The sequence below is a fragment of the Medicago sativa genome, chromosome 3 (genome assembly GCF_051527215.1).
Source record: "Medicago sativa cultivar Bolivia chromosome 3, Bolivia_mono, whole genome shotgun sequence".
NCBI classification, from domain to species: domain Eukaryota; kingdom Viridiplantae; phylum Streptophyta; class Magnoliopsida; order Fabales; family Fabaceae; genus Medicago; species Medicago sativa.
The window spans coordinates 50,832,466-50,855,318 of NC_140751.1; the positions used below are offsets into that span (position 1 = coordinate 50,832,466).

Consider the following 22,853-nt stretch of genomic DNA (forward strand, 5'->3'; position numbering starts at 1 on the left):
CACGAGATAAAAAAAAAATATTACATTAACTCTATAATATTGCCAACTTGTTTCAAAATAAACATAGGACATTTTATTTTGTTGTTTACATGATAAAATATGACTATATATGAATTGCATAGATCCTAAAATTTTATTTTCAATACCAACAATATATTGTTCTGCCTTAATATAGTCATGTATTACATGTGTCATAAACTGGCAGAACATACTGCCAAAGTTATATAGTTGATCAAAATAGGTAAAATTATAACTAACCAGATAAAAATCAAACACAACTTATGTCAAAAATCAAATATGACTAATCGAAGTACGCTTAAACAAAAATATCATGGAATCATTATCACTCATTACTCATAAGAGGAAACAAAACAACTGCATAAAGTTTCATACAAATTATGTTGGAACAAAATGTGTTTAACAATAAACCTTGAGAGTTTTGATGATAACAAGGTATTAAAAATTGTCAATTGGACTAGCTAATATTTGTTCAAGTGTACATAACCATATACAAAAATTTACATCTTAAATAGGTTCTGAATGAACAAAAGAGAGCTAAGAAATGAACAAAAAAAGGAAGCTTAAAGCGTCTGAAGAGAAATCCTCCTGAAGTCCAAAAGTGCTCTTGAAGAAAGTGCTCTTGAAGTGGTGACGTCATCAGAAGCAAGATTATCAAAAGCAACCTCATCAGAAGCTGGAAATCACCAGAAGCTGAAATTCATCAAGATGGAAGAATTAAAGCTTCAAAAGCTGTTTAATGGATTCGAAAGCAATGCAGAAGACAGGGAATGCAAAGCAACGGTCATTTTGAATGGATTTGAAGGCATTGGATGCTTATCTTCAAAAAGCGTTGACAAAAGTACAATTGTACGAAGTGTACAACCACTACCTCCACTACTCAGTTGTGTCTCTGCTACAAGACAAGAAAAACAGCTCTGCCTGCAGAAATGTTCCTTCACAATGGGAATGGATTTGAAATTGATCCTTCATAGGACAACATCCATATCAGGCAAAGTTTCAATAAGCTACTCATACATAAGTTTTAACACATACCAAGTTTTAACATAATAAAATAATAACACTAACCTGTTATGGCCGCGGCGTAGCCTTGAGTATGAGAGTGTTAAACATCGACATAAAACCTCGACATTTTAGAAGGTCAGGCCACACCTTCCACAGAAGGTAAATAAATATTCCCTTTATATGACTGATGAAGTAGAATCTTTGTTCAATATTAATGTGACAGCAGAAGTTCAAGGAAAATCCGTCTCGGTTGTATTTGATGGAAGAACATCCATTGATCATATGATTCGACGTATATGTCTCGACCACCAAATTCCCCATGAATAACAGTGTTATCACGTTATTTGTAAGAAACTAAAACAAATTTTGTTATTATCGTTTTTGTTTTGTTTTGTTGTTGTTAGGGTTTTGATATGTTGTTGTTGTTTGTTGTTATTGCCGTGTGATTAAAATGCAGGTTCTCATCTCATTCCGATGCAAATTCTAAAACTGCATGATGCCAAGTTAGGTGCCTCATCCGATGCCGCACAATGCACCTTGATTTTAACAGAGGGTAATTCGGGGAATTCGTTTGTTATATGTTACTAATCATGCATAATGTCTCATTGTTTATTTTTCTTCAAACAACTCATCATCATTTTATCCCTACATTTTGTTTATTCTCTTGTGAGGTATTTTATTTATTTATCCATATATATGGTTAAATGTTAAACTATATACTATAATATTTCATCTTATGCAAAATTAGGCATTCCTCTTGACCACACAAAGTCTTCAAAAACAAAAACATTACTCTCATACCTTCATATCTCATCATTTTGATTCATTTAATTTAATTTTTTTTTTACTATTATATAAGATGGATGGACTTTTGGCACTCGATCCTTTGGAAAGAGACAAGTATGGTGTCTTCACGATCGACGAAATTTTTTTGAATGCATCAAAAGCCAAAAAAGAAATACTAAATAACATATTAATCAAGGATTTGATGATAATTTTGGGCTTGAAAGCTTACAAGAAATATACCGACACAAATTCATTGAGATATGGTCGTGTGTTGCTGATGACTGATCAAGATTGAGATGGCAGTCATATAAAGGAATATTTATTTACCTTCTGTGGAAGGTGTGGCCTGACCTTCTAAAATGTCGAGGTTTTATGTCGATGTTTAACACTCTCATACTCAAAGCTACCCCGCGGCCACAACAGGTTAGTGTTATTATTTTATTATGTTAAAACTTGGTATGTGTTAAAACTTATGTATGAGTAGCTTATTATATTACGCAAACCTTAGTATGTGTTTAGCTGATTGTGATGGTTCTCTATTTCTAAGAGGTTTTTGTTTATGTGTTGGGTCGTTGTTTCTGTTTTGGGGTATGATGCACCAAAACATAAATAATTTGGGTGTGAATAATTATGTTGTACAAATGTGACAGCAGAAGTTCAAGGAAAATCCGTCTCGGTTGTCTTTGATAGAAGAACATTCATTGATCATATGATTCGACGTATATGTCTCGACCACCAAATTTCCCTTGAAAAACAGTGTTATCAAGTTATTTGTAAGAAACTTAAACAAATTTTGTTATTATTGTTTTTGTTTTGTTTTGTTGTTGTTAGGGATTTGATATGGTGTTGTTTGTTGTTATTGCCGTGTGATTAAAATGCAGGTTCTCGTCTCATTCCGATGCAAATTCCAAAACTGCATGATGCCAAGTTAGGTGCCTGATCCGATGCCGCACAATGCACCTTGATTTTAACAGAGGGTGATTCAGGGAAGTCGTTTGTTATATGTTACTAATCATGCATAACGTCTCATTGTTTATTTTTCTTCAAACAAAGTGAGATGGAGGTGGGTGAGATGTACAATATAAGTATTCACACTCAAATTATTTATGTTTTGGTGCATCAGACCCCAAAACAGAAACAACGACCCAACACATAAACAAAAACCTCTTAGAAATAGAGAACCATCACAATCAGCTAAACACATACTAAGATTGACGTAATTCAATAAGCTACTCATACATAAGTTTTAACACATACCAAGTTTTAACATAATAAAATAATAACACTAACATGTTATGGCCGCGGCGTAGCCTTGAGTATGAGTGTTAAACATCGACATAAAACCTCGACATTTTAGAAGGTCAGGCCACACCTTCCACAGAAGGTAAATAAATATTCCCTTTATATGACTGATGAACTAGAATCTTCGTTCAATATTAATGTGACAGCAGTAGTTCAAGGAAAACCCGTCTCGGTTGTATTTGATGGAAGAACATCCATTGATCATATGATTCGACGTATATGTCTCAACCACCAAATTCCCCATGAATAACAGTGTTATCACGTTATTTGTAAGAAACTTAAACAAATTTTGTTATTATTGTTTGTTTCGTTTTGTTGTTGTTAGGGTTTTGATATGGTGTTGTTGTTTGTTGTTATTGCCGTGCGATTAAAATGCTGGTTCTCGTCTCATTTCGATGCAAATTCCAAAACTGCATGATGCCAAGTTAGGTACCTCATCCGATGCCGCACAATGCACCTTGATTTTCACAGAGGGTGATTCGGGGAAGTCGTTTATTATACGTTACTAATCATGCATAATGTCTCATTGTTTATTTTTCTTCAAACAACTCATCATTATTTTATCCCTATATTTTGTTTATTCCCTTGTGAGGTATTTTATTTATTTATCCATATATATGGTTAAATGTTAAACTATATACTATAATATTTCATCTTATGCAAAAATAGACAATCTTCTTGACCCCACAAAGTCTCCAAAAATGAACACATTGCTCTCATACCTTCATATCTCATCATTTTGATTTATTTAATTTAATTTTTTTCACTGTTATATAAGTTGGATGGACTATCGGCACTCGATCCTTTGGAAAGAGACAAGTATGGTGTCTTCCCGATCGGCGGAAATTTTTTGAATGCATCAAAAGCCAAAAAAGAAATACCAAATAACATATTCATCAAGGATTTGATGATAATTTTGGGCTTGAAAGCTTACAAGAAATATACCGACACAAATTTTTTGAAATATGGTCGTGTGTTACTGATGACTGATCAAGATTGAGATGACAGTCATATAAAGGAATATTTATTTACCTTCTGTGGAAGGTGTGGCCTGACCTTCTAAAATGTCGAGGTTTTATGTTGATGTTTAACACTCTCATACTCAAGGCTACCCCGCGGCCACAACAGGTTAGTGTTATTATTTTATTATGTTAAAACTTGGTATGTGTTGAAACTTATGTATGAGTAGCTTATTGTATTACGCTAACCTTAGTATGTGTTTAGCTGATTGTGATGGTTCTCTATTTCTAAGAGGTTTTTGTTTATGTGTTGGGTCGTTGTTTCTGTTTTGGGGTCTGATGCACCATAACATAAATAATTTGGGTGTGAATGATTATGTTGTATAAATGTGACAGCAAAAGTTTAAGGAAAATCTGTCTCGGTTGTCTTTGATGGAAGAACATCCATTGATCATATGATTCGACGTATATGTCTCGACCACCGAATTTCCCATGAATAACAGTGTTATCACGTTATTTGTAAGAAACTTAAACAAATTTTGTTATTATTGTTTTTGTTTTGTTTTGTTGTTGTTAGGGTTTTGATATGGTGTTGTTGTTTGTTGTTATTGCCGTGTGATTAAAATGCAGGTTCTCGTCTCATTCCAATGCAAATTCTAAAACTGCATGATGCCAAGTTAGGTGCCTCATTCGATGCCGCACAATGCACCTTGATTTTAACAGAGGGTGATTCGGGGAATTCGTTTGTTATATGTTACTAATCATGCATAATGTCTCATTGTTTATTTTTCTTCAAACAACTCATCATTATTTTATGAGAAATGATATTTTGACAACCACTTTTTGACAACTTTTTCTCTCACACTCACATGATGTTGTTATCCTCTCTCTTCCTTTTTCTCTCTCCATTGTTTTTGACCAATAAGAAGTGAGAAAACCAAGGTTGTCAACAAAGTTGTCATTAAATGGATATCAAAATATCATTACTCTTATTTTATCCCTACATTTTGTTTATTCCCTTGTGAGGTATTTTATTTATTTACCCATATATATGGTTAAATGTTAAACTATATACTATAATATTTCATCTTATGCAAAAATAGGCAATCCTCTTGACCACACAAAGTCTTCAAAAACAAACACATTACTCTCATACCTTCATATCTCATCATTTTGATTCATTTAATTTAATTTTTTTTTTTTTACTGTTATATAAGATGGATGGACTTTTGGCACTCGATCCTTTGGAAAGAGACAAGTATGGTGTCTTCTCGATCGAAGAAATTTTTTTGAATGCATCAAAAGCCAAAAAAGAAATACTAAATAACATATTCATCAAGGATTTGATGATAATTTTGGGCTTGAAAGCTTACAAGAAATATATCGACACAAATTTTTTGAGATATGGTCGTGTGTTGCTGATGACTGATCAAGATTGAGATGGCAGTCATATAAAGGAATATTTATTTACCTTCTGTGGAATGTGTGGCCTGACCTTCTAAAATGTCGAGGTTTTATGTCGATGTTTAACACTCTCATACTCAAGGCTACCCCGCGGCCACAACAGGTTAGTGTTATTATTTTATTATGTTAAAACTTGGTATGTGTTAAAACTTATGTATGAGTAGCTTATTGTATTACGCTAACCTTAGTATGTGTTTAGCTGATTGTAATGGTTCTCTATTTCTAAGAGGTTTTTGTTTATGTGTTCGGTCGTTGTTTCTGTTCTAGGGTCTGATGCACCAAAACATAAATAATTTGGGTGTGAATAATTATGTTGTAGAAAATTTGGTTTTAAAAAATAAAAACTATGATGTTGAAAATAAATTTTTATTTAAATACTGGATGTATTATTAAATGGATTTTTGTAACTTTAAGGGGCCTAGAGAGATATTGGGACTGAAAAGCAATCCTCAAAAAGAAATTTGAACCAGCCGTTTGAGACCCAGCCCAAAATATGGGCGGGCCATTTTTGACAGCCAGTTAGTAACAACAAAACACAAGGAAAACGCAATTATTCCAACAATCTTAGTAACAACGATCCTCCAAAACCCTACGTAACATATTCATCTCACAAACCTCCATCTCACTCTATCGATCTCTCGGCTGGGAAACGGATGATGATGAAGTAGAATCATCGTTCAATATTAGTGTGACAGCAGAAATTCAAGGAAAATCCGTCTCGGTTGTATTTGATGGAAGAACATTCATTGATCATATGATTCGACGTATATGTCCCGACCACCAAATTCCCCTTGAATAACAGTGTTATCACGTTATTTGTAAGAAACTTAAACAAATTTTGTTATTATTGTTTATGTTTTGTTTTGTTGTTGTTAGGGTTTTGATATGGTGTTGTTGTTTGTTGTTGTCGTGTGATGAAAATGCAGGTTCTCGTCTCCTTCCGATGCAAATTCCAAAACTGCATGATGCTAATTTAGGTGCCTCATCCTATGCCGCAGAATTCACCTTGATTTTAACGGAGGGTGATTCGGGGAAGTTGTTTGATGTAAGTTACTAATCAAGCATAATGTATCATTTTTTATTTCTTTAAACAACTCGTCATTATTGTATCACTACATTTTGTTTATTCCTTTGTGAGGTATTTCATTTATTTATTCCTATATATGCTTAAATGTTAAACTATGTACTATAATATTTCATCTTATGCAAAAATAGGCAATCCTCTTGACCACACAAAGTCTCCAAAAAAAAAAACACATTACTCTCATACCTTCATATCTCATCATTTTGATTTATTTAATTTAATTCTTTTTTTATTGTTTTATAAGATGGATGGACTTTCGGTCGATCCTTTGGAAAGACACAAGTATGGTGTCTTTCTGATTGGCAGAATATTTTTGAATGCATCAAAAGCCAAAAAAGAAATACTAAATAAAATATTCATCAAGGATTTGAAGATAATTTTGGGCTTGAAAGCTTACAAGAAATATACCGACCCAAATTCTTTGAGATATGGTCGTGTATTGCTGATGACAGATCAAGAATGAGATAACAGTCATATAAAGGGAATATTTATTTACCTTATGTGGAAGGTGTGGCCTGACCTTCTAAAATGTCGAGGTTTTATGTCGATGTTTAACACTCTCATACTCAAGGCTACACCGTGGCCACAACAGGTTAGTGTTATTATTTTATTATGTTAAAACTTGGTATGTGTTAAAACTTATGTATGAGTAGCTTGTTGTATTACGTTAACCTTAGTATGTGTTTAGCTGATTGTGATGGTTCTCTATTTCTAAGAGGATTTTGTTTATGTGTTGGGTCGTTGTTTCTGTTTTGGGGTCTGATGCACCAAAACATAAATAAGTTGAGTGTGAGAATACTTATGTTGTACAAAATTTGGTTTTAAAAAATGAAAATTATGATGTTGAAAATGAATTTTTATTTGAATAACAGTGCTATGACGTTCTTTGTAAGAAACTTAAACAAATTTTGTTTTTATTGTTTTTGTTTTGTTTTGTTGTTGTTAGGGTTTTGATATGGAGTTGTTGTTTGTTATTTGTTGTTGTTGTCGTGTGATTAAAATGTTGGTTCTCGTCTCCTTCCGATGCAAATTCCAAAACTGCATGATGCCAAGTTAGGTGCCTCATCCGATGCCGCACAATGCACCTTGATTTTAACGAAGGGTGATTCGGGGAAGTCGTTTGTTGTAAGTTACTTATCATGCATAATGTCTCATTGTTTATTTCTTTAAACAACTCGTCATTATTTTATCCCTACACTTTGTTTATTGCCTTGTGAGGTATTTCATTTATTTATCCCTATAAATGGTTAAATGTTAAACTATGTACTATAATATTTCATCTTATGCAAAAATAGGAAATCGTCTTGACCACACAAGGCCTCCAAAAAACACATTACTCTCATACTTTCATATCTCATCATTTTGATTTATTTATTTTAATTTTTTTTTTACTGTTTTATAAGATGGATGGACTTTCGGCACTCGATCCTTTGGAAAGAGTCAAGATTGGTGTCTTTCTGATCGGCGGAATATTTTTGAATGCATCAAAAGCCAAAAAAGAAATACTAAATAACATATTCATCAAGGATTTGATGATAATTTTGGGCCTGAAAGCTTACAAGAAATATACCGACACAAATTTTTTGAGATATGGTCGTGTGTTGCTGATGACTGATCAAGATTGAGATGACAGTCATATAAAGGAATATTTATTTACCTTCTGTCGAAGGTGTGGCCTGGCCTTCTAAAATGTCGAGGTTTTATGACGATGTTTAACACTCTCATACTCAAGGCTACGCCGCGGCCACAACAGGTTAGTGTTATTATTTTATTATGTTAAAACTTGGTATGTGTTAAAACTTATGTATGAGTAGCTTGTTGTATTACGCTAACCTTAGTATGTGTTTAGCTGATTGTGATAGTTCTCTATTTCTAAGAGGTTTTTGTATATGTGTTGGGTCGTTGTTTCTGTTTTGGGGTCTGATGCACCAAACATAAATAATTTGAGTGTGAGAATACTTATGTTGTACAAAATTTGGTTTTATAAAATGAAAACTATGATGTTGAAAATGAATTTTTATTTAAATACCGGATGTATTATTAAATGGATTTTTGTAACTTTAGGGGGCCTAAAGAGATATTGGGGGCTGAAAAGCAATCATCAAAAAGAAATTTGGACCATCCTTTTGAGACCCAGCCCAAAATATGGGCAGACCATTTTTGACAGCCTTTAGTAACAACAAAACACACGGAAAACACAATTCTTCCAACACTCTTAGTAACAACGATCTTCCAAAACCCTACGTAACGTACGTATTCATCTCACCCACCTACATCTCACTCTATCGATCTCTCGGCTGGAAAGGATGATGATGAAGTAGAATCTTCGTTCAATATTAATGTGACAACAGATGTTCAAGGAAAATCCGTCTCGGTTGTATTTGATGGAAGAACATCCATTGATCATATGATTCGACGTATATGTCTCGACCAACAAATTCCCCTTGAAGAACAGTGCTATCACATTATTCGTAAGAAACTTAAACAAATTTTGTTATTATTATTTTTGTTTTGTTTTGTTGGTGTTAGGGTTTTGATATGGTGTTATTGTTTATTGTTGTTGTCGTGTGATTAAAATGCAGGTTCTTGTCTCCTTCTGATGCTCAATTCTTCAGATCTTTGTGCGTGTTCCTTTGCACTTCTGTGGCATTCGCAACTAAATCACCAACACCATTCTGCACAATTTCCAACAAATCTTGTGCTCCAAACATATTCTTCATAACTGCATTCCATCTTTCCAAATTACGTGCTTCAAGAATTGGATGATGAGTGTTGAAACTACTGCTACCATTCATGGTGCTTCCTTCAGCGTTTCTCCCTTGAATTAGCGTGATTGAAGATCTTGATTACTCCTTAGAACTAAACCACAAGCTCTTGATGCCAATTTGTTAGCGCACCAACACTTACTTGTTCAACAAGTTAAGAATTAGGGTTTTGAGTTTATGTTGGTTTTAGAGAGAATTGAAGAATGAAAAAAGATTGAGAATAGAAGTATTGAACTTGTATTATTGAGATATGTAAAACTATACAAGGAATAAGCTTATATACAAGCATTTGCTATGTTACTTGAAGTACAAGTAAAGTAACAACCCTAACAACTATAAGCTAGATTCTAGGAATTTTAAAACAAATTTAGAACAAACTAAAATCCCTAATGTGATTAATCAGATGAGCTTGATTATATTATTTGTAACAACTTGAATTAAAACAAACTAACACAAATGTTTAGAAAAGTGCTTCTGCATAGAGACCATTGTTGATTATTGCTAGAATGCTCCTTTGATGTCTTTGATGCAAAGAGCTTCTGGATTTCTTCATTGATTGAGCCTTCTCCATATACTGTTTATTTTTAGGGTCAGATTCTAAACATAATTTGAGTATAAGTAAGGCTGTTTGAAATATTGTTGTTGATGAATACACCAAATTCTTTTTAAGTTCTTTTAATCACTTAGAGACCGACTTCTTTGTGAAATCCACCAAATTCTTCTCGATTGTTGAATCAAACCAGTTTCACCTAAGATCAAGATTGCTGAGAAACTCCCCCGAATTCTTTTCAACTGTTCCTTTTGTAAATTGGAATAAAATTGCAAGATCTTTTTAGTGGCATGCTGAAGACGTGCAATGGAGAATGGTGGTGAATAATAGAAGAAGCACAATAGAAGAAGAAATATGAGAACTAATAATACTATTCATGGTTTTATATCTCGGTGAATTTAAAGTAGGTTGATTGTGTTGAGTTATGATATGAAACTGGATTGAATTTATAATATCGATGTAGATTCATTTCAATATTAAAAATAGAGGAGACTGGTGGTGGAAATGTGCTTATGACAATTTGATGTAGGCAAACTGGCGGCATGTATCGAAGATGAAGTGGCGTGCAAGAAATGCTCACTTGGAATGGTGCAGATTTGACATCCGATGTCGGATTAATTCGAAATATACCTTTCGGCCCATTAGGGTTTGTTATTTCTCTAGTATTTAAAAAGAAGTTTCATAGCCTAAGAGGCAGCTAATTTATTTGATAGGTGGATCGCTTACAACTTGTCTATTTATCTTTTAGGTTTTACGCTTGCTAATCCTTCCGTTTTGCGTCACAATTATTGCTCCATAGGAAACTTGTCTTCATATCCTTATTTCACAAACACTAGTTTCTTTTGTAGAAAAAGAATAATTTAGAAAATGGCAAATCTACACATAACTAGAGACAACCCACTAATGATGCTTTCTACTTACCTTTTAGAGTTGGGGTACATTGGGCTAGGCTTGCCTATGTGTTGGAGAGTTTTTAGGGTGTTTTGGGTGGCCATTTATTTTGCTTCGTTGTCTTTAAAAATGATTTTAAGGAAACTTAGAACTCCAAGCCACTAAAACTCAGGCAGCCTAAACAAGATTAATAAGATGGTTCATCTTAGCTAATTCTCTTTACAGTTTTAATTTTACATTTCATATTTAATTTTGATTTAAAATTGATTTGGGAGAAATTTAGGATCATAAGCTGTAACAACTTAAGATCGACAGGATGTTACATCTAAGTCGATCTCCTCCACTATCTTTTTAAATTATTTTAAGCTCTTAAGCTCACAAAACTATTTGTCTTAAAATCAGTTTGACAAGATATAACATATCAAGGATCATTATAGTAAAAAAGAAACCCAAAAGTGCAAGAATAGTTATAGTAAAAAGGAAACCCAGATGTAAAATTTTAGACATTTAGTTGATTCGTTCAAACTTTTAAACGGACACAAATGAAAATACATATATACATTTTTTTTTATTATGAATTAGGGATAGGCCAACATAATGATTTTTTAAATTAACAACTCATAGACATCTTGTCAAAAAAAAAAAAAAACTCATAGACATTTTTTTATAAACTAAAAATATATTAAAATAAAGAAGAAAAAAAGTTTAGGAACATAGACCTAATTCATTAAATTAACAACTCCATAAATGAAATTAAATATCTAAGGCTTTAATTTACCTTTAAAGTGATCAATTACAATTGTATGGTTTGCATGAAATTGGAAATACTCAAGTCAATACTCAAGGAGGAAATATTTTTCCACATCAATTAATTTTTCCTCTACTCTGGTCCCATTTTATTATTATTGTGAGTGATCTTTTGACCATAGGATTCCCTCAACTGCTTTTAATGATCAATAGGTAGGTTTGTATGTGTTGTATGAAAATGGAAAAAGGAGATAAATGTATGGTCTCATACCAGTGTGTCTAAAATAGTTTAAATTCTTTCTTTTGCTGGTTTGAAGTTGCTTGACATGTCCAATTTTGCTTTGAAAGGTAGTTCCACTAGAATATTTGTTCATTAATTCTATCCATAATTTTGGACGAACAATGGGTAGCATTTGTTCATGTTTTGTTTTTAAGGGAAGTAGGACGTTTTTTTATATATAATTTGTGATTGGGTTTTACCATGTGGGGATCAAAATAGCAAAGTAATTATGGGTGGTTGAGGAGGACATATTTCTTAATTAATTAAACCTGTTTGTGACTCTAGATCAATTGAAGAATTTTATTGTCCCTCCCACTTATTCGATCCCTAGTCCCTACCTCCCCGTTATGCATGCTCAATATAATCAATAGTCTAATATGTCCTGGGTGTACATAAAAGTCCCTTGATTTTCTTTTTTTAAAGAAAAAAGTCCATTGATTATAATTTGTAAAGTTAACAATGTAGTTTAGAGGTTAAAGTAATTAATTTTACAATAATGCTAAACTTCCCGGCAATATATCCAGCGAGAGAATCACGATAGGAATGGCTTGCTATAACAAAAAAAAAAATAATAGCACCACTACCTCCATGAATTCCGCTAAAGCAGAATGTATAATGCTAAGTCTCGCGAATTTCTTCATCCCGAATGTCTCACGACAACATCAAGATGCTTGCCTGTTACTAATATATCCTCCACCTCTTTACTTTGTCACCCCCCATGTATTCCATCAAGTGCCAAATCTAATGGTCCAAAACAATTCGGGAAGCGCTCGGGATGGTTTCTTTCCCTTGAAATAGCATAGCTGAAGCAGAATTTTAATTGGCCAAAACTGTTTCGTGATCAATTCGGGATAACATCTTTCTAGATGTATAGCAGCGCTCTTAATTTTAATACTAGATTAAAAAAATCAATCATTAATGTTACATTTATATGTATGATAAATCATGTTGAAAAGTAATTCATTTAATTTTCTCTTAAAATTTAGGGGATTTTTTTTTTTTGGTTAAAAAATTTAGGGGATGTCTGAGTTCACTTTTGTGAGAGATAAAAATAATTGTAGAAGTGTAAAATTTGTTTTAATATATATAAGTCTTGCACATTATACGTACAGTTGTCACTAAGATTCCATTCAAATGGGAACACACGTTGATTGCAATCCAAATGGGAACACATGCACCAAGTATGAATTTGTGACTTTACTATAAATACCTTAACATAGAATGCAATCCAAATGGGAACACATGCACCAAGTATGAATTTGTGACTTTACTATAAATACCTTAACATAGAAAAACATGTGAAAAGAAAGTTACATGAAAATAGAACCCTAAGCTAAATAATGAAAGCATAAATGATTAAATGACTTAACCATCCTCCGCATTCATATGATATGAATGAGTAGAAAAATAAAATAAAGAGGGGACAGCCCTTAATTATAATTCAAGTAGGCTCCTGGTAACTTCCTACTAAATTATAGGATTTAGATGTACCAAATTTTTTTTTATAGGATTTAGTTTATTTGACGGAAAATGCTTCGTGGGACGAAACGAATGAGAACAAAAAAATTAATTTTGATTGTAATCATCCCATGAATTCCTTAAATGGAGTAGTAATGTTATTGGCTTTTCCATTTCCAACATGCAACTATTGCATCAGTTACGCTTGTTCGTCAATTTTCGCACTAAAATTTTCGTACCATATAGCATTGTCCATAGCATTACTTTTTTTTTTTAAAGAAGCATCCCTTACTTTTATTTGACACCTCTTTAAATACACACAAATGTAACACTGTGATATAGAGTTTGAATATACAAAAGCCACTAGGCATCCTCATAAACAACCCAAAAAGAATAGAATTTTTAGGTTCAACATTCAGACATAAATCCCTCTCAACTCTCCAATCCAAATTCAATAAAATTATTATTATCAGAATATGGGAAACTGTTTGGTAAATTATCACTTTAAGATTCAGAGAAATGGTGATGTAGAAGTTGAGAGGAATGAAGCAGTAGATGATAGAAGCGTAGCATGTGGTGGACAAATTGTGAGTCCAAAAAATTTCACATTGGAAGAGTTGAGATCGGTCACAAGGAACTTCAGTACAGATATGGTAATCGGTGAAGGTGGCTCTGGGAGGGTCTACAAAGGATGGATCAACAATGACAATTTCAAAGGATCTAGGGTTAATGATCGTATTTGTGTTGCTGTGAAGAGGTGTAACCCCAAAAGCCGACATGACTTTACAGAATGGAAGGTTTGTATTCCTCCACAATGTAGGAGTGTTCTTTATAAATAGTAGTCTGGTAAATGCGCAATATACACATATAATCATAATATGTTTGGGTGCAGAGTGAAGTGGACTTTTTGGGGAAATACGATCATCCAAATCTGCTGAAACTACTTGGCTATTGCAAAGAGGATGACGAATACCTGCTGGTTTATGAATACATGCGAAAGGGTAGCATGAAAAACCATCTCTTCAGAAGTACGCGACATTAATCAATCAATATGTATAAGAAAATTGTGTTTATGCATATATCTATATTAATGAATTGTGTGTGTGTTGTTTTCCAGGCCCGCAACCACTGCCTTGGGAAATAAGGCTGAAGATAATGATAGGGGCTGCTAGAGGTTTATCTTTCTTGCATACAACAACAAAGTCTGTTGTATATAGATACTTCAACTCCTCCAACATTTTGCTGGATGAGGTAAGCAGCATGTAATAAAGTTTAATTTTGTGATGATTTTTGAAATGTGGTGAATGCTTAACTCATCAATTATTGAGACAACAATGTTACATGTTTTCTTACAAATTTATTGTTGATATGCAACTTATTTTGAGGGTATAAGTTAACATTTTCCTTTTTTTAATAATAGGACTATAACGCAAAGTTGTCCGACTTTGGGTTGGGAAGACTTGGGCAACCCATAGTTAAAGAGTCAGGATGCTCTCCATTGGGCACCCTTGATTACGCAGCACCCGAGTATACAACTACAGGTAATTGCCACATTAATTATTTATATTAATTTTACCTGCAACTTGATATTATATACATCGATCTCAAGTTAATTATACTTTACATTTTGTAGAATGGTAACACTCGTTAAGTACTGGTAAATATATTTTTTGCATTACTTTATTTGTTTATATATATTTTTTAATTTATTTCAAAAATTGAAAAAGAAAGTACAAAGATAATATATATATATATATATATATATATCAAATCAACATTGACATCCATTAAATACTGGGTAGTTGAAAATCCATTTAATTTATCTATCAATATTCATTAAGCTATCCACCCCGTGGCCTGTGGAAGATTTTATAAGCAGATATTCGCAGGTGCATATATATATTTTTTTTCACGAAAATTTCATGAACAGTTTTATCCTCTCTCCTTGGATTTCTATCAAACTCCACCTTACAATGTGTCTTCTTTAAATAAATTAAGTTTGTTCATGTAACAAATGCTACATATATTCATTTGATTTTGATATGTTGTGCTGTGACATATAGACTCTTTAATACAAAATCAAATAAGTTTGTACACTTGACCAGACCAAAATAAAAAAATAAGTTTGTACAATTCTTGTCAAACACTTCTCTTTTTGATAATTTGTTAAACACCATGGTTTTACATCAAATATTTCATGAAAATATGTTGTTATATATGCCAAATTTTCATGAAAATATTCCTCCAAAACACAAGTAATAAAATAAGTAAGGCCTGCAACACAGCAAATTATTATATTTACATCAATAATTAACAGGTCATCTCTACGTGAAAAGCGATGTGTACAGTTTTGGAGTTGTTCTTCTAGAAGTCTTAACAGGTTTAATGGTGTACAACCAGAATAGGCTAAATGAGAAGAATTTCGTGGTGTTTGCAAAGAAGTCTCTAAGTGACGAAAAGAAACTTCAAAAGATAATGGATGGAAGGTTGGAAGGGCATTATTCATCAACATCAGCATTTCAAATAGCCCAACTTATATTCAAATGTTTAGAATATGACCCAAGAAATAGACCGGCTATGGAGCAGATCTTGAAAACTTTAGAAAAGGCTCAATGAATGAAGAAATCAAGATGCTCTTTGCATCAAGATACTATTAAGAATAATGATAGATAGTAGTTGGTGTAATTGTTACTTAACAGCCAAGTATGAAGTTAGTTAGAGCTAGTGATAAGAAGTGTTAGTTACTAGTTAGTGGATGTCTATAAATAGGCCTTGATGTACTCTTTTATTGCAACTTTCTCATTTTGTAATATTCATTTTCCATCAATACAAAAAACTTTGATCTATTTCTCTCATTCCTTCCATGGATGCCATGTTTCCTAACATGGTATCAGAGCCTGGTTGGTATCCACCTTGAATGACATTTTCTGCTGCACTTTCTAGAGAAAATTCAATTTTCTCATTCACCTTTTCTTTCGCATTCTAATTTCCTTTTTCATTTTTTCTTTTTCCTTCTTTTTCTCATACTTTCCCACGGTTTCCATTTTCTTTTCCATTTCTTGATCTTCGATTGATTTCATTTTCTACCTGTAATCATCATATGTGATTTCCAATTTTCGATCCTCTTTTGTGATTCCACTCTATCGCAATTCTGTTTTGCATCCATTTCCCCAAATCCTAGGGATTTCATTTATGTCAATTTCCCCAATTTCTAGGGTTTCAAATACGATCTGTTTTAGATCGATTCAATTGAGTATTTTGGGGTACAATTCAATCTTTCTCTGTGAGTTGTTGATTTCAACTCTGAGATTCCATTTAGCGATTCGGTTTTGTCATTATCTCGATTCCAGTTGCGATTTGTTTCCTCTTTTATTGCTCTGGTTGCCTTAAACCTTAACATCCACATCATCCCTGTAATTTCTAATATATTGAATTGGTTGAAACCATTCACGATCTTCAACTCAATTTGAGGATTTTCTAGTGATTTTAGTTGAAGGTTGGAGATATAGTTGGTTCGGATCTTGTGTCGCCTGGTCAACATTATCGCTGTGCAATTCTGGGTATAAGGTTCACTGGATGTTTGGTAAAGGTTCTATATGATGTGTTTGCTACTTCTTGCATATTGCTTCCAAGGTGTTTGTTGAAAGTCCTCAATGGAAGACAGATTGTTCAACTAGTACATGATGAAGCTTCTTGTACAAATCAGTTTGTCAGGTTTGAGTTCTGTGATATATACCTGTTGCCATAATTGTGTTAGTTTTGGCATATTGCTTCTTGTACTGTTGATTATTGGACTTGGTAGCTTCCTTTAGTGCATTGGTTTCTCAATTTGGTACATTGATCCTCCCTTTGGTTGTGTATATGATGATTTACGAGAGGTGTCTTCATATACTGTTCATAAATTGTGGATCATTGGTGTTTTTTTGCTGGTTCCCATGGGGATGAATCTATGGTCTGTGTCATTGAAGGCTTCAAGAAGTACTTGGCTTACTTCTTTCTGCATTGTGTAATGCAATTCAGCCATTTCATAAACTTTGTAGCTTCTTAGTTTGTCAATGATTTGGTGTTTGAAGCATGGATTGGGCTATTGTTTGCTTCTGGCTTTCTTCATCAGTAGTTTTGTGGATGCACAATTGTGCTAGTTTTTGGCAGATTGTCTTTAACACTTGGCTCCCTTCCTTTATGAGCTCTACATGCACTTTCATGCCCTTGGTTTGGTATTTGGTGAGGTTTATGATTCTGGCTCAGTTTTGGATTATTGGAAGATTCTTGGATTGATTACTTTTCCTCGGTTTCTTTGTCCTGGATCGTTGTTTGGAGTGCTTCATTATTGGAAGCATTGGTTTTGGCCTATGGCTTGAATGCATCAACATGGATTTGTTTTCTATGGTTTGAAGACATATCACATGGCTTTGCATCTCTATTGGCTTACTTTTGGTTTTTCTTGTCTCGGCTCGGTATTGGAGGGCATCACTTTTATCTTTGGAACCTTGGTCTTGTTGCTTCATGGTACCTTTGGTGTGAAGTTTGTTCAACATATGACCTCCTTCCATTGTAGACTTTGGCCCTTCCTTGCACTTCTTTTTTGGATATCATCATTGATTTTGGATATCCTTGTATTTCTTGTCTTGTGCTTCTGTTCATGATGGTTAAGACATGTTGATATGCTTCCGTCATGAATGGTTAAGCGTCGTTGTGCTTCTGTCCAAGGATGGTTAAGCATTTCTTGTTGGTGTGCTTCTGTCAAGTGGTTAAACTTTGAGTATAGTTTCTGCTTGGTGGTTAAGCCTTTTCCTTATGGCTTGTTGATGTTAGCTTATGCCCTATGGTGGTTAAGCATTTTGCCCTTTGTTGGCTTTATTGATGGTAGCTTCTGTTAAGTGGTTAAGCCTCCAGTTTTGGCTTCTGCTTAATGGTTAAGCATTTTGCTCTTTGATTAGTTCACTGCCTGAGTTCAGAAATTTTTTGGGTTTTAGTAGCACAAGGTTCTGCTAGTGATGTTGGTTTTTGTAGTTTGTGAGTGCTATATTTGCCTTGCCTACACCTGTGTATGGAGTGGTTCTTCATACTTGGCGGAAGTTTGTTTTTTGCTCCTTTACATTTGAAGTATTATTGAGGTTATACATCTGTTGGAAAGTTGTTTTGGTTAGTAGTTGGACTGCAGGTTGTTTGATGATATCTCTGTGTTACTGATTGTTTTGATTGCATTATGCAAGTGGCAACATCAATTGCATAGAATATTTGGTTGAAACTCACTATCCTTCAGCGTTCCTTGTATGAAGATTGAAGAGCAGCCTCTGTTTGGGCAGCTTTCTCTTATGGTTTGAAGATTTGTATTGATCACATTTTTATTTCTTCTGTTTGCTTTAGCTTTGTAATTCAAACTCAAGCTAAGAGTTCTCTTACCTTGAGTTTGAGGGAGGCTATTAAGAATAATGATAGTTAGTAGTTGGTGTAATTGTTACTTAACAGCCAAGTATGAAGTTAGTTAGAGCTAGTGATAAGAAGTGTTAGTTACTAGTTAGTGGATGTCTATAAATAGGCCTTGATGTACTCTTTTATTGCAACTTTCTCATTTTGTAATATTCATTTTCCATCAATACAAAGAACATTGATCCATTTCTCTCATTCCTTCCATGGATGCCATGTTTCCTAACAGATACCAAAGGAGCATTCTAGCAATAATAATTTTTTCCGGAATTTTCTTTTGAACACTTGTTAAAAAGGAGTAAATGGTGTAAGAATCTTTATAAAATTTAGTTTATAATAATGTAAGTTATGTAACACATAAATTTAAATGTAAGTTATATAAGGGGTGTACAGGGAGAATGGATGGAAAATCCCGTGCTTTTTAGAATCTTTTACCATATACCCGAACATTAATATACCGTACCCTAACAAACAATAAAAAAAGAGAAATGTTAACTGGTGCCTCGGACACTGGTTAAGGACCTTAAATAGTAACTTTTTATAAAATGTTGTGTAACTAGTGCATTGTGAATTGAAAACTTTTAAATTTTAAAAAAATAATTACTTTATTTATCATGTTTAAAGAGTGCCTCGGGGCACTCGTTGACAAAACCTAAAAAAAATACCAATTTGAACCTTTCCCATGTGATGGGTTGGCGTTGACAGTGGTGGAAGAGAGGGAGGTGTGGTTTGCGGGTTAGCCACGGTCAAACCGTGACAATATTACTTTGAGGAAGACATCAAATTGATAACTTTTATTGTTTGTAGGAGTAGAGATATAATTGTTGGAGTATTGGAGAAAATTTTTATGCTTTTAATCGTTAATTAGCTTTTTTTGCATGTGCAAGGATGTTTGTGTGAAGTTACATAAAGCATGCATGATACTGTGCCAAGTTGTTACACTGCCAAGGATATACCCTACCTGCAAAATTTGTTACAAAACAAAACTATGGTCTAAAGTAGCATAAACACAACTCTGAAGTTCACAGTACTATGTTAAACAACCATTTTTGAAAACAAAAAACTTGTTAGTTAAGTTTCAAGCATAGTCTCAAACCCATGATGAATATTATAGCTCATCATTTTCATTAAATGTTATAGTTTTATGCATCAACCTCGCCATTTTCATTCTATATTATAGCTTTTTCTTGCATAGTCTCATATCATGATGAATGAACAACCATTGAAAGGTACCATCATGGAGATGAGGGAAGATTTCATGATTTCACCAGCTGGTGACAGTAAACAAATTTTTAGAACTGCCCATTTTCTGAAACCTATTGCAAATTCCATCCATGAACTTAACTTTTACCCATCATCATCTTCGTCTTTTTCTTTTTCTTCTGTTTCTGAAGCGAAGGAGTGGCCTTTGAAAATCCATTTCAATGGCTGGCACTACCCACAAGAGAAATGGGTTAAGTGGGTTGATGAACTTAAGCCCAAATATGAATCAGTGTGGAAAAAAGCTGGCATCTTTGAACCTATAATGAATACTAAGAGCTGCATAATTGAAAATCAAGACTTGGTTTGTGGGGTTGTTGAGAAATGGTGTTGTGAAACAAACACCTTTGTGTTTCTATTTGGTGAAGCAACAATCACTTTGGAAGATGTCATTGTTTTGGGGGGATACTCTCTCTTTGGTTATCCTGTTTTCACCCAACTTGAAGATCAGGAGATGAGAGAGGTCGAACAGAAGCTCGTCAGCATTGAAAGCCAAGAGAGTATTATGGCGCCTTCCACATCAGTGTGGATGGATATTTTCATCGATAAAAGTAGTGAAATTGAACATGAAGCATTTCTTGCTACTTGGTTGTCAATTTTTGTTTTCCCTCATAAATAAAGTTCTTTGTTTCCAATTGCCGTTCATCTAGCTAGAGGGAATCCTATTTCTTTGGCACCTGCTGTTTTGGCTAGCTTATATAACGATTTGAGTTTGTTTAAGAAACAAATTGTTGATTTAAAAAAATGTCATGATAATTTTCCCTTGGTGTTGGACGTTAATGTACAATCACCCTTTTACCTGGTTCAAGTTTGGGTTTGGGAAAGGTTCAAAAATTTGCAGCCACAACCCAATTTGATCAATAATGGAGACGATGTATTTTTGAGGTGGCATAATGTTAAGGCCTTGAAAATTGACAATGTGAGGTTGGCATTAGATTCAGCTATCGATAATTTTATTTGGCGTCCTTATGTTGAATATGCTGATAAATGTGGAGTATTTTATCCAAATGATGAAACTTCGGTACCATTTAAGAAAGATTTGGTAGTAGAACAAATGCTCTCATTTGTTATATTCTTGAGAGTTGCTGAGCTAGTTGGATTTGACTCTATAGAGCAATATCTACCACATAGAGTTGCTATGCAATTCGGATTTGATCAAGATGTTCCTGGTCATGTGTCTAGATTCAATGAGACTAAAGCCATTGCTTGGAAGAATTACTCCAGACCCTTATCTGATACAAGTTTATATTTTCCATCTGAATTTTTTGAGGCTGGTATTACCACACGTTATGCAAAGTGGTGGACCAAATCCGTATTACGTCCTCAAGGTTTCGTTAAGAATTTTGAGCCGCGGAAGAGAAGTGCAAGTTCACCAAAATGTGAACCTCGTGCGAAGATTCTACATGAATTTCCTTCTCATAAACTAGTTGGCTGCACTCTTACTATTGGAAAATCTAGTGATGATGGTTCAAATACAAGCCAGGGTGATAAAATTGTTGATGATGATGTTCCTTCTGGTTCTATTCCTAAACTTTTGAGAACTATGTCCTTTGAAAAATCTGTTGAAGATAATTTGTTGTCTGAAAAAAATGTTGATGAGGGTGCTCCTTTACCTGCAAAAGATAACACTCCGACTCCTTTGGTATCTGTTGAAGATCGTACACATGTCTTGGAAGATGTTGATTTTAAAGATGGAAATGAGAGCGAAGAAGCAAGACTGTCAAATGACACAATCTGCCAATCTGAGAATCAAACTGAAAGCTTTAACTATTTATCTGAAGTAGAGGAACTGGAACAGAGAATTAACCGACTCGAGAAAGTGGTTACAGAGTTGAAGATGGCAAGGTTAGGCCTTAGTTGAAAACATTATATGCTTATCAAACTGAAACCTTATTGCATGTCTACTTATGTTATTTATTTCTTTACTAGCTACGCTACATGACAGAATGTTAAAAAACCAAGACCAAATGAAACATGGCCTTCTAAGGCATTTATGTTGGCACTTTGTTCTGTTTTTATTTGATTATTACACAGAAACATAGTTATCAATGTTTAACCTACTTGTGCTGTCAGACAAAATGTTTTCCTATCTGTATAAACTGATTAAGTTTTCATTTGCAATAGTAGTAAATTGATAGCATTGAAAGCGAGTATAAGTCCATATCAATTATGTAAAATCTGTGAAATTATCATTAGCACATTAGAACCTATGGACTGTTTTATTGGTTGGTTCTTCAAACTTCTCAACTAATATGCATTTTTTTTTTTCATTTTCATTGTTGATACAAAATAATGGTTTTCTTTGATTTATATCAATCTTCTAATCTTAAAAGGAAGGATTAAAAGCACAAGTCAAGTATTACTTCAACCAAATTCTCTTTCTAAAACTATGTTAGGGAAAAAGCCTGTTCAATGTTCAGTAAGATTGTGAATAACATCCTAACCAAGTGTTGTGTTATACTGTAGGATGTTGCCTTGAATTGCAACTTGACAGAAATGGATCTCAAGGGAACAAAGAGTTTCTTGCAGAGGTTTTGATTTGGAGTCTTTTACACCATTCTAACGTTGTAACCTTGGTAGTAGTAGATGGAAAAATGGTATGATTTGGTCACAGTTGAAAATATCATTATACTAGTTAAGCTATATGACAAGAATGTTAAAAATACAAGACCAAATGAAGTATGAACTTTTAGGATATCAAATTTGGTACTTTGTTCTCCTTTTACTTGATTTATTGTGTTGCTTTGGGGAACATATGAGATATGTTTATTTAATTCAAAATGATTTAGGGAACATATCTTCATGTTTTTTTTTTTTTTTTGTCAAGAACATATCTTCATATTTAATCTCTCTA

General features: G+C 33.6%; 1 protein-coding gene and 1 pseudogene across 3 annotated transcripts; both read left to right on the top strand.

Annotated features, from left to right (window-relative positions):
- Nucleotides 1-13,680: 13,680 nt before the first annotated feature.
- Nucleotides 13,681-16,163, top strand: LOC146938073 (putative serine/threonine-protein kinase PIX13). Of its 2 annotated transcripts, none has more exons than XM_085752101.1 (5): nucleotides 13,681-14,106; nucleotides 14,202-14,337; nucleotides 14,427-14,560; nucleotides 14,730-14,850; nucleotides 15,627-16,163. In XM_085752101.1, the coding sequence occupies exons 1-5, from the start codon at nucleotides 13,786-13,788 to the stop codon at nucleotides 15,923-15,925; spliced, it is 1,011 nt and encodes a 336-aa protein (XP_085608227.1). In that variant the 5' UTR covers nucleotides 13,681-13,785; the 3' UTR covers nucleotides 15,926-16,163. The 2 variants fall into 2 exon arrangements, with proteins under 2 accessions (XP_085608227.1, XP_085608228.1); XM_085752102.1 differs by having other exon boundaries at nucleotides 15,710-15,839.
- A 3,780-nt stretch (nucleotides 16,164-19,943) lies between these two features.
- On the top strand, nucleotides 19,944-22,823 carry LOC146938074 (uncharacterized; annotated as a pseudogene). Its single transcript, XR_015033350.1, has 2 exons — nucleotides 19,944-21,844; nucleotides 22,466-22,823. The product of XR_015033350.1 is annotated as an uncharacterized LOC146938074 (transcript).
- Nucleotides 22,824-22,853: the final 30 nt, after the last annotated feature.

Coding starts and splice junctions, on each gene's coding strand:
- LOC146938073 (XM_085752101.1), top strand. CDS start 13,786: ATGGGAAACTGTTTGGTAAATTATCACTTTAAGATTCAGAGAAATGGT. Junction 14,107..14,201: donor ATGACTTTACAGAATGGAAG/GTTTGTATTCCT, acceptor GTTTGGGTGCAG/AGTGAAGTGGACTTTTTGGG. Junction 14,338..14,426: donor GAAAAACCATCTCTTCAGAA/GTACGCGACATT, acceptor GTTGTTTTCCAG/GCCCGCAACCACTGCCTTGG.